The sequence below is a fragment of the Sinocyclocheilus rhinocerous genome, unplaced genomic scaffold (genome assembly GCF_001515625.1).
Source record: "Sinocyclocheilus rhinocerous isolate Xijiao unplaced genomic scaffold, SAMN03320098_v1.1 scaffold799, whole genome shotgun sequence".
In the NCBI taxonomy this organism is placed as follows: domain Eukaryota; kingdom Metazoa; phylum Chordata; class Actinopteri; order Cypriniformes; family Cyprinidae; genus Sinocyclocheilus; species Sinocyclocheilus rhinocerous.
Genome location: NW_015636538.1, coordinates 7842 through 19521, shown reverse-complemented (window position 1 = coordinate 19521; position 11680 = coordinate 7842). Strand labels below are relative to the sequence as shown.

The 11680-nt window shown below is 36.4% G+C and overlaps 1 protein-coding gene across 2 annotated transcripts in view; it reads left to right on the top strand.

Annotated features, from left to right (window-relative positions):
- Positions 1-11391, top strand: part of plekha4 (pleckstrin homology domain containing A4) — a 21678-nt gene extending 10287 nt beyond the window's left edge. Inside the window, exons 2-19 of one of the 2 annotated variants that reach the window (XM_016562454.1) lie at positions 600-854; positions 1608-1680; positions 1845-1945; positions 2020-2138; positions 2220-2429; positions 2613-2841; positions 2919-2987; positions 3603-3671; positions 4452-4532; positions 4615-4695; positions 5047-5103; positions 5746-5844; positions 6123-6231; positions 6313-6368; positions 8160-8594; positions 8899-9014; positions 9435-9523; positions 9814-11391. In XM_016562454.1, coding sequence (XP_016417940.1) covers positions 600-854; positions 1608-1680; positions 1845-1945; positions 2020-2138; positions 2220-2429; positions 2613-2841; positions 2919-2987; positions 3603-3671; positions 4452-4532; positions 4615-4695; positions 5047-5103; positions 5746-5844; positions 6123-6231; positions 6313-6368; positions 8160-8594; positions 8899-9014; positions 9435-9523; positions 9814-10712 — 3147 coding nt within the window. In that variant the 3' untranslated portion in view covers positions 10713-11391. Of the gene's footprint in view, positions 1-599; positions 855-1607; positions 1681-1844; positions 1946-2019; positions 2139-2219; positions 2430-2612; positions 2842-2918; positions 2988-3602; positions 3672-4451; positions 4533-4614; positions 4696-4965; positions 5104-5745; positions 5845-6122; positions 6232-6312; positions 6369-8159; positions 8595-8898; positions 9015-9434; positions 9524-9813 lie in introns of both variants that reach the window. The other variant, XM_016562455.1, reaches the window with a different exon arrangement.
- The last annotated feature ends 289 nt before the right edge of the window (positions 11392-11680 follow it).

The window sequence follows — 11680 nt, the reverse complement described above, 5'->3', positions numbered from 1 at the left end:
TCTATGTGAAAATAAGTGTATAATTGTAACAGTTCATTGCTGGAGCTGAGCTGAATGTGAGAGAGAGAGAGAGAGAGAGATGCAGAGCGTGTGCAGAGCAGGAGGACGCAAGGAACAGTATTAAGAACCACTGCTTTAGAACATTGATTTTGAAACATGTGAATCCCTTAGAATCGTTGGAAGACAGAATCGCGATTCATATACGAATAGATTTTTATGTGCACCTCTAGTTTTCTCTTCCTCTTCTCTAAAGCAGCTCAGCATGGCCTCGCCCCCTTCGTTGCGTGTTCCCGGTTTATTTATATGGTTTATTTCTTACCATTAAAAACAGATTTCATGGACAGGCCTACATTACCAATGCAGTTATATAAAATGGAAAATATGGCACGTATAGCAGCTCTAAGCGAAGAACTGGAGTGTGCAATGTGGGCAAGCCTTCCTAAACCTGATACTGAGCTAATGATGGACTGACAGCACTAATATCTTAATGAATCAAAACTCAATGTGTCATTTGACTATAAAATTGCAAAGTCAGCTAACCTGAACAGCTTGATGGTTATTGATGCTTCATTCTGGCTCTATTGCTGTTGTCTGTCTAGGATGGAGGATCAGGACAGGGTCAGTCAGGCCTCCAGCAGCGCCACAGTGTCCTTTCTGCCAATCAGAGACAAGGTGAATCACATACACATATGGACAGACAAACACGACTACATATTTCAAACCCACTGACAAGAGACTGTGCGATTATATTCATGCAGTGTCATGAAAAAGTGCAGGCGTTTGGAAAGAGATGTCAAGCGGCGCAGAGAGACCCCAACTGTCCTGTGGTGATCAGAGGACGGCTGTACAAGAGGGTAACGAACAGAGCACAATACTGACCGTCTGTGTGTCTCTAACTGTGGCAGCATCACCAAATCATGACAAATAAAGATCTCCAAATAATACCTTACAATTTATTTTTTAACTTTTTATCTTTCTTACTTTAAATAATGTTATCTTTGTATTCATGCTGGTTTCATATATTATGAAAAACATTTACTCAATTTTTCAAATAATTTTTATATAATGTATTCACCTTGAATACATGTGAGCATAAATATAGCATTAAGTTTCGAAATACCAAACATATTTTCAAGATAAATGCATTTTAGCAAGTGTTATTGTAAACTAAAACTGAAATAAACGCATTACAAACATTAGATGGAAAACATTTAGGAAATTAGAGATAGATAAGTTGAAGTACAAAAATTACTAAAAGATAAAACTGAAATAATTAAAGCTATATAGAAATACAAAAAAATTCAAAATATTATTAAATACTATAATACTATATAAATACTAAAATAACACATATTTTTAGCAAATAAAAATTATCTGATATTTTTGAGAGATTTACTGACCTTTACAGTCTTTAAGGTTTGCAGGGGTCTCCTCTGTGATGTAATTTCCCATTTTATGTCATGTCATTTCCACCTATCTTTTTTTTATTTATTATTTAAGCCCCACAAAAAAAATTAAAAATCAGAAATTCTAAACATAAAATGTTACTATTTCATTTAAAAAAAACTCAAAAAATGTTATGTAATCATAACTGTCTTTTTCTGTAGGACAGCACTGGACTGAAATTGTGGAAAAGAAGATGGTTTGTTCTCTCCAATTACTGCCTGTATTATTATAAAGGTAAAACCAGTTCTATGTGATTGTCTTATACAGCGTTTACCTAAAATTTAATGTTTTAAAGTGCAGTCATTTTCCATTTCAAACAGAATGAATTGACAGTTTTCACTTTAGATACTGAAATCACTACTCTTCCCTGAAATCCCTCTCTAAACCTGTGTCTCCAGACAGCCGTGAGGAGTCTGTCCTGGGCAGTATTCCTCTTCCCAGCTACAGGATTCTCTACTGCTCCCCTAGAGAGTGCAGGAACCGGAAATATGCATTTAAGGTGAGAGCCAACGTCTTATGGATCTCCTTAAATCTAAATGTTCATATGGTCTCATTGTACACTTGCGCCTGTAGGTTGTTCATCAGGGGATGCGGCCGTACATCATGAGCGCTGAAACCCAGGAGGACATGTTGGGTTGGGTCAGGGCTCTCAGCCAATCAGCAAGCATGGAGGCTGATGACATCATCAACAGGTGAACCTGAGCTCTCAAACCAAAATCGCTCCATTTGTATGCATTCTACAATTCACTTTAATGACTCTTCTCGTACTTTAGACGCTGTGCCAGTTTTCAGGACTTCACTCAGATGGGAGATAACGCTGAAACCATGGAGCTCCAGCACACGGCCATGTTTCCAGAACGAAACGCCCAGACCGCAACAAAACTGAGCAGGGCGCAGACAGAGCCGACTCTACTGGATCAAGACATGATGGGAATTCAAATGAAGACACCAGAGCTGAGAGGAAGACATGAGAATAGACCAATGTAAATGATCTGACATGCTTCAGAATGATACAGAATGAAGGACCTTTAAAAAGGCCTTGATGGCCGTTTCTATTTAAATATAAAGGACCCATAAATTTAAGTCAAAGTCAATCAAGGTTTCTTGTGCCAAAACAGCCATAATTTACCTTTAGATGACCATTTTCTGCTCTTTCTCTCTGTCAGCGCACATGAAGCTACTGAGTATTCTCAGAGTTTGCTGAACGCAGATGAGGAACCTCTTTCCTTCCTACATCTGAAGGCAACCTTCAAGCAACCTTCACTTCCCAGAGATCAGTATGGGTCACCGTGTCACGGTAATATGGGCAGAGCAGACGTTTGGCCCTTGGATAACTGCTCGAGTGCTCCAATGTCACCCTGCATCTACACAGAGAGAGGACATCTGCTCGACAAGGTGAGAATCAAGAACATACACAAATGTGCTGATACGGTGCAAAAAACAGTTTCTTTAACGGTCTATCTGTGTTTCAGCCAGAGTTTCCATGTTCTGTGTGCTACTGTTCCAACTACCACACGGCAGAACACATGGCTATGTGCAAGGTAAGACAAATCTGTGATAATAACGTCATGTTTTGAATCTTTCAAAGTGAATTTTCCATGCAATACAGCAAATACAAAATTCCTCATTTGTGATTGAACATCTGTTTCTATTTCTGCAATAGAGATCTTTTAAACAGTTTGAAAAGAACAATTCTTTAACACTATCACATGGTCTCTGACATCCCTGCGTGGCATATTACATGTTGCTCTAAAATGTTACAGTAGGCACATACTGCAGTTTATTAGATTTTTTCATGCTAGTTTTTTTTTTCCAGGCATGATTCAGCACATAAAAGTCATTTAGAACGTAGACGTCATTGACATTGCATTTATGTTGAACAACACTCAGACATTTTCATCTCTTTGCTAAAAAAAAGTTTCAACATTGCATGATTTTGAAGTTTTTCAAAACAAGATTACTGGAGCATGTTTTACAAGAAAATACTATTTCGTTTAACTCTTCATTTAATACTATTTAACTTTATTTAACATTTCAAAATGTCCAGTTTAAGTCAATGTGTTACTTGCCCTTTCTTTGTAATTGTTTGTAAAATTTACTAGTAATTTCTGAGTGAAAATTGTTTCTACACCATTATTTACTTCCTTTTGCTCCAGGCAGGTAAATCAGACATCGTCATAGAGAGAGAAATACAACCAATCAGAGATCTGGAAAACGATACAGATGTGAGTGCACTGTAATGTGTGTGTTTGTGAGAATTCATAATAAAGTTAAGAATATTTTGTACACCTTTGGGGCTTTAAATAGTCATGTTGGAGGTTACGAGATTATATTTACACGATTTTAAGAACATTCTTTTCAGTAATTCAAATTCTTCTTAAACGTTGTCTTGGTGACTTGAGAACTGTTGAAACTGACTATTGACTCAAGAAATGCTATTACAACATAAGTGTACTTTTGACTCAAGAACTACCTTCACTTGATGACTGTTACACAAGCAACATCAAACATTCAACAGTTTAAAAAAATCAGATGTTCTTAAGAAAATATTTGAGACATTTCTTATGAAATTAACATCTTCCTTAAGAACATTTTCATGAATCCACCCTAGTGTTAGTTTAGTATCCTTAATATTCTATTATAGTTTTTATTAAAATTTTGAATTCGGTTTTATTTTTAAATTCTGTTTTCACTTTAATTTTAAAGTTTTAGTAATTTTGTTGTGTGTTTTTGTCATTTTTTAGTTTAAAATGGTACCATTTTTAATTTTTAACATTACATTTTATTAATTTAACACAAATTCTATTTCAGTTTTATTAATTTTAGTACTTCAACTTAACGAAAATGAGAAATGCCAAAGCTACTAACTGAAATAGAATGCATTTGCTTTCTTTTTCATTTGACATCAATGAATGTATTTGAATAGTTTTAGTTAACTATAATAACTCTGATCCAGATGGTAGAGCTTCTGTCAGACTTTGCCTCCTTCTCTTCCTGTTGTTCAGGTGGTTCTCACTCGTCTGTGTGGTTGTGATAAACTGCTGCAGTCCGTCTCTATGCAGCTGGCTCAGTTACAGGCAGATAAGGTCAGATCACATACACTGAAATCATGTACTGTAGATAAAAACACCTGACATATATTCCTGCCTGCTCTCTCCTTTTCTTTAGAAAAGCACTGAGTATGCTTTAGAAATCAAATGGCTGGGGATGGAAGACGGACTTCCTGGAGAGCTGGAAGTATCCCAGAAGGCTTTGCTCAATGAATGTATTTGAATAGTTTTAGTTAACTATAATAACTCTGATCCAGATGGTAGAGCTTCTGTCAGACTTTGCCTCCTTCTCTTCCTGTTGTTCAGGTGGTTCTCACTCGTCTGTGTGGTTGTGATAAACTGCTGCAGTCCGTCTCTATGCAGCTGGCTCAGTTACAGGCAGATAAGGTCAGATCACATACACTGAAATCATGTACTGTAGATAAAAACACCTGACATATATTCCTGCCTGCTCTCTCCTTTTCTTTAGAAAAGCATTGAGTATGCTTTAGAAATCAAATGGCTGGGCATGGAAGACGGACTTCCTGGAGAGCAGGAAGTATGCCAGAAGGCTTTGCTTCAGGAGGAGCTGGTTACACTCAGAGCCAGAATATGTGATTTGTCATCGGTACAGTACTGTGTGTATGTGTGTGCTAGGGTTGCATCGAAATATGGCTTAGTATAATAAATTGCAAAGGCTGTGTGCTTCAAAGTGAAGCACGGCACTGTGTTCATTTACACGCCAGCATATTTGTTGTTTGTCTCAATAAATTGGGTTAATTTAAAAATACAGTGGTTAAATTTAAACATGGTATGTTCATTTACACGCCAGCAGCTCATGATCCACCAGTGTTTTCAGCTCTGAGCTTGGGTAACTTTAACGTACATTTAGGAACGCAATGAACGCAAAATATTACAGACCTACAAATAAGCAAAAAAAATTTATAAAAATTTTAGCAGAAAAATTGCAATTAGATTCTTCTCCTCAATTTGTGCAGCCCTAGTGTGTGCTTATTGTCAAGCCCTGCATATATTTTGTACAGATTTTATTTTGGCAAGTATTTAATAACTTTAGTCAGAGAAAAATGTTGACTTATGCAACAGAGATTATACAATTCAGTGCTTTTATCAGTTTGTTATTTTGGCCTTTTTTAAATTATAGCCAATATGTTGATGGATTTAAATTGATCAAAAATCGGCCGATACATAATAAATATGCATAATTTCATGTTATTAATGCATGAATCAGACCAATGCCTCTCTTCTTCAGGAGATGGACAGATTGTGGAGTGATTATGAACGGATGGAGAGCGAGCTGTCCGTTTTCCATTCTCATCTCCAACACATCCTTCACTTCGGAACGCCACAGGTAATACACACAAACACTTAATGTGATGTTTGGACAGATCACCTGATGCTCTGCTTCTATTACTGTTCCTTTGGGTGCAACCATCAGCATACAGATACATCAATACTGTAAACTGTCAGATTACAAGCATTAAAACTGAATTTCTTTCCTGTAACTGTTTGAAATAGTGTTGCATAGTGGTTAAAGAATTTGGACCAGTTAGATTTATTTTTAGATAAATGCATCTGCTAAATTACTATTTAAATATGTTTCAATCCAAACTCCTCAACCACACACAGGAGCAGATTCAGGCACAGAGGCAGCTCTGGATGATGGAGGATATCTTGTGCGGTTTGAGGGTGAACAAGAACCGCTTTATGGCTTTATTGGGTCTGCAGAGGCAGGGTGGTGAGTAAATGTATCAGTCTGTGTCAAAGTGCATTCATTTAAGCATGTGTATGTAAATAATTTTCTCTTTCTATCCTACAGCTCCTCAGCCAAAACCTGTTTCCTACTTTGAGGGCGAGTTAGGAGGTCTCAACATGGTAATAAGATGCACTTCACTCCATTTTCAGAAAGTTAAAAGACACGTCACCTCAAATCACCAATTCCTGATAAAAATGAAAACTTTCAGTAGCTTAATCTAGGCCTGGGCGAAAAAACGGTATCGATATTTATCGACAGTACACCTTCTTCGATAACGATATAAAAAAGGTTCGATATAGTGCACGATATAGGCACGTGCTCTGAGTGACGCAGACAGCACACACAAACACATGCTGAAATGAGTGCTGTGCCTGCCTGTGATGAGGAGATTGTGAATAAAAAAATTAATATTAGTCGAATTTAAAATAAACATTTGCATTTGAATGTTAGGAGTGGGTCAGGGAGCGTCGTCAGTGGCGCACAAGATGCGGTGATAATGATGTAAGTGACGTTGTTGCATTTTAATGTTTTGTATTAAGCAATGCATAAATACGTGATGCTGTTTTGTTCATAATTGTTTATGCAATTTACGAAATTATATTTGATTTATATGAGTTAATTTAGACGTAATGCACGTTTTTTTTTTAGACGGTTATTTCCATGCGTTGACATTATGTGCTGCATTATTTTGCTCATTGCACCCTCCTGTGGCCTCGGGAGACAAGACAAAAGTTTCCTTAAAACCTATTTAATCTGCATATAAAACATTAGAAATTAGATATTTGTTTAATTTTTATTGTGTGTTTGACTGTTAAAACAAAAAAATATTTGTTGTTTGTCTCAATAAATTGGGTTAATTTAAAAATACAGTGGTTAAATTTAAACATATTTTCTATTGCTCTTTGTTTTTAAAAAGGTTATAAAAAAATGTCAAGAATTATCGATACCGAACGATATGAAACATTATATCGTTGATACATTTTTTAGCTATATTGCCCAGCCCTAGCTTAATCATTGTCATTTTTTAACTGAACCAGGAAACTTCTGTTTACCAGCTCAGAGTCTTAACTAGCACACCACATTACTGCTAAATAGATACCAAATCTCCTATGGAGCAAAACACAAATGCACAATCATGAGGGATTGCAAAATGTATTCTTTAACCACATAACTAGATGAATAAAAAAAAAAAAAGATAGGCTATATAAGTGTCATAATATAATGAGAAAATAAATGTAGTTTCATTTAGTTTGTTTAAATTTTTTATTAAAATTATACATTTTATGAATTATATGAATTTTATTTAATTTATTAATGAACATTTTATTAAGATACTGAACTGAATCAGCACAGACCTACTGATTAGCCTGAAAAAAATTGCCATTTTATACTAATGTTCGGAGTATAAATATACATAAATAAGAATAAATATACATATTCATATTTTGAAAATATTTTACTGACAGCAGAAGTCATAAGGGAGAGCTTGGAGTCCATTAAAGATTTAAGCAATAAGTAAATAAATAAATTAAATTAAATTACATTGTATTAGCTTGAATGTATTAATTTGAATAAATATTAAATTAATAATACTTTAACACATTTAACATGGTTTCATTCTGCTTTCTAAAGACTATGCTAAAGTGCTTTACAAACAAATTTGCATTCTATTGCATTGGAAATGTTTCTTTCTAGGTTTATACATCCAACATTAATGCTAATAGTGGGTAGAAAAAACAACTACAGCAACTGTCAACTTGGAAAGTAAATAGTAATAGATAATATATTAATAATTTACCACTATATTTTAGGAAAGGGGTCCCTCACAAAGGGTTCATCATATTTAGGGGTCCTTAGCATTAAAAAATTTGATTTAAAGATGAAATCTTTCTTTTTCTCTCATGTAAAAGGATTGTATGACCGAAGTGGAGCAGCAGGAGTACATGAAGATTCACCAGAGTTACAAGAAATGGGCTCAAGAGAGTCCTGCCAATGACAGCATGACGAGTGCTGAACATGAAGCCTTACATGAACCACTGCATCTGACACGTGTTGTGACGTCTACACTTCCGACATCACTAATTGCAGAGCGCATTTTTGTGGACGACCCCTATCCTGAGCCGCCCAAACAAATCACGCTGCAGTCAGGACTGAGGAACAGCCAGAGGAGAGCAGCAAAGAAACCCAGCAGAACTCTGCATGAGACGACTGACAAAAACAGACACTTACACTGGGCCGAAGGACCAGAAGAGATGCAACAAAAGAAACCGGCTCAAAATCACAACAGCAGTGCCAGAGAGAAGGCACTGGCTGACAGAAAGGTCTGGACACACCGTCAGCAAGAGGTGAGATTCAGCATATTAGAATGATTTCTGAAAGATCAAGTGACACTGAAGACTGCTGAAAATTCAGCATTGTATCACAGGAATAAATTACATTTTAAAATATATTCAAACAGAAAACAGTTATTTTAAGTTGCAGTAATATTTCACAGTAATGTAATTGTGTTGATGCACAACCACGTGGAAAGAGATGGGATAACCCAGAGCCTGCTGGAAAATGTAGTGAAATTGCAAGCAAAATGACCCAGAGTGCAATCAATATAAACATGGATGACTATGTGCATGTGTGCATGAATGCATGTTACAGCTCGAGCCTGGAGCCTTGTGCCTTACAAACTCTGAGTCTGACTGTGACGCTGCCATGAGCTCTAAGAAACGTCAAACTAAACCCAGACACACGGATAAAAGAGACAGAAGCATGAGGTATGGACATTTACACAATCTACAGCCAAACAATTCAGTCAAAATGAAAAAAAGTTAAATTAACCTTAATAAAAGATATATCTGCATGAATACAAATACACTATGCATGGTTAAAAAGTTAAATTGACATTAATAAAAGATATAGTTGCATGAATACAAATACTCAATGCATGCTTTCAAAGTTGCACTCAATCTTTAATTTCTCTGTGCACTGTATGCATGTTAGTTGGCTGTGCGTGTCTTTAAATTTCTAGCTTTATGCATTAATTGCTTTTGAGAAACATCACATTTTAAATTAGTCTGAGTTTTGTCTTCAGTTAGCAGAACAACTTATTCTTTCTACAGTTGTTCAGCCTCAAACATTCAGTTCCACCCTTGCTGATACTACGCTTTTCTGAAATATTCACTCTCTTCTTTCAGTGCTGCCAGAGAGCAGATAGACGACATTCATCCCTTGAAACTCATTACAGCCAGTGAAAAGGAGACAGATATCCAGAAGTACACAGCAGGTACATGCATTTGCTGAGTATTCAGTCATGCATGCATGTGCATTTTACTATGAAACATTCAGATGGATGGACACAAGGAAAACTCTAAATAATACTAACACGTAGCCTTTGAACTATGTAATATATTATTTGAAGTCCTTTCTGCATCTTTTGTATCACCAAATGCAATTGCATTAAAATTGGCAATGGACAAAAGATTTCACCTCAATGCATAGACATGCAATGAGTGTATTTATGTATCAGTGATTGTTTTATAATATAATTCTGTCATGTTTATCTTCTTTTTCCAGATTCTACTGTTGTACACTTGAACAATGGCTACAGCGGTGATAGACGCAAATTTAAAAGCCACAGCACTGAGTCGGCCAACCCAATAATGCCTCAATATGGTGACGCAAATGCGCACAATGAATTAAAGGACAAAACATCACAACAATCATCTCGCAATGACATCATTGTCATAGAAAGCCACTCCATCAATCATATTTCAACTCTTACAGTGTTTAAGGGACATCAGGAAAACAATCAAACACACAAACCTCATAAAAAGAACAGAAGTTCTGACCGACAAAAGTATTCAGTCTCCACTAACATGAAATCTGAGTGTTTTCTGTCAAATAACCAACAGTGCGAGTTAGTCCCGGTTTACGCTCATGACACAAAACCTCAAGAATCTCTCCCTCCAGTGGAAAATCAACAATCAGACCAGGGAACCAATCAAACGCTTGATATACCAGTGGGAGGAGACTGTGGGTGGAGCCAAAGTCCCAAAACAACATTGGAAATGGCACAAGCTAATAGAATAAAAGAAATGCCCAATCAATCACCAGACACTCAACCAATCACATCGTCTGACAATCAATTGACACCCACTTCTGACCAATCCAAACCAGAGCTATGCATTTATGAGGAAATCCAGTTTAGTTCATCAGCAGATGTTGAAGAGAATCAGAAGAATCAAACCAGTGGAGACGAAACACGACCAGTAAACAAATCTGGACCGTCTCACACTGAGGTCAATGGGGAGTACAGTACAAAAAATACAGAGAAAAGTCAACCAGGATGTGATATTATGTGCAATAGAGGGAAAAAGCAGAACGTTTACAGCTCTTTAATGAAAAGCTCAGTAATAAACCATCATGTCCAGGACTGTCGGCCACGGATAACCGTGGTCAGCACCAGCCTGTAGACTAGAGAGAGCCTGCAGAAGGTGTGAGTGAAAGAAGCAATAAGACACAAAAAAGAGGGAAGAGTTGGAATATCTTAAGTGGATAGAAAGTAAATGGTAAGATAAAAGTATTAAATAGGGAATTGAATCCCTGTTGCCTTCAGAAAAGCTTCGATCCTTAATGGAATATAATTATATGCTGATCTGTGTGTGGAGATCCTGTCTGATTAGGGATGAAGAAATTTATATTTCATGTGAAACTCATAAACTGCAATTTTAGTTGACAATGGGTGACACTGGTGCTGATTAAACACTGTGGTCATTTTTGTGTCATTTAGCAACTGTCATGAGAAGAATTCATAATTTTTATACATGCACACTAAATTTCTTTGACTACCAATATAACACCTCTAACTGCATACAAACTCTTAAGGTTATTAATTGACCTGGAAATACTGTATTACGAACATTTCTACATGTGCATTAATCAGTTTTCAGCTTTGTGATTTGTTTGACCAATGATAGTCTCATATTGTAAACATATTGTAAATCTGTGGCTTATTAATAGCATTCTGTGATTTTGCCAAGTACGACAATGTTCCTGGATCATCAACATCCTTGTTCGACTTCCTATAAACAGACAGATTTTAAAGGGGTCATATGATGCTGCTAAAAAGAACATTATTTTGTGTATTTGGTGTAATGAAATATGTTTATGCGGTTTAAAGTTAAAAAAACACATTATTTTCCACATACTGTACATTATTGTTTCTCCTCTATGCCCCGCCTTTCTGAAACGCGTCGATTTTTACAAAACTCATCGGTCTGAAAAAGCGAGGTGTGCTGTGATTGGCCCGCTATCCAATGTGTTGTGATTGGCCGAATACCTCAAGCGGGAGACGGAAATGTTACGCCCCTCACCATACTATTGATGCCGGAGCGACGAGACATAAACATTAAAACCCATTACAAACGAGGCATTCGTTGCA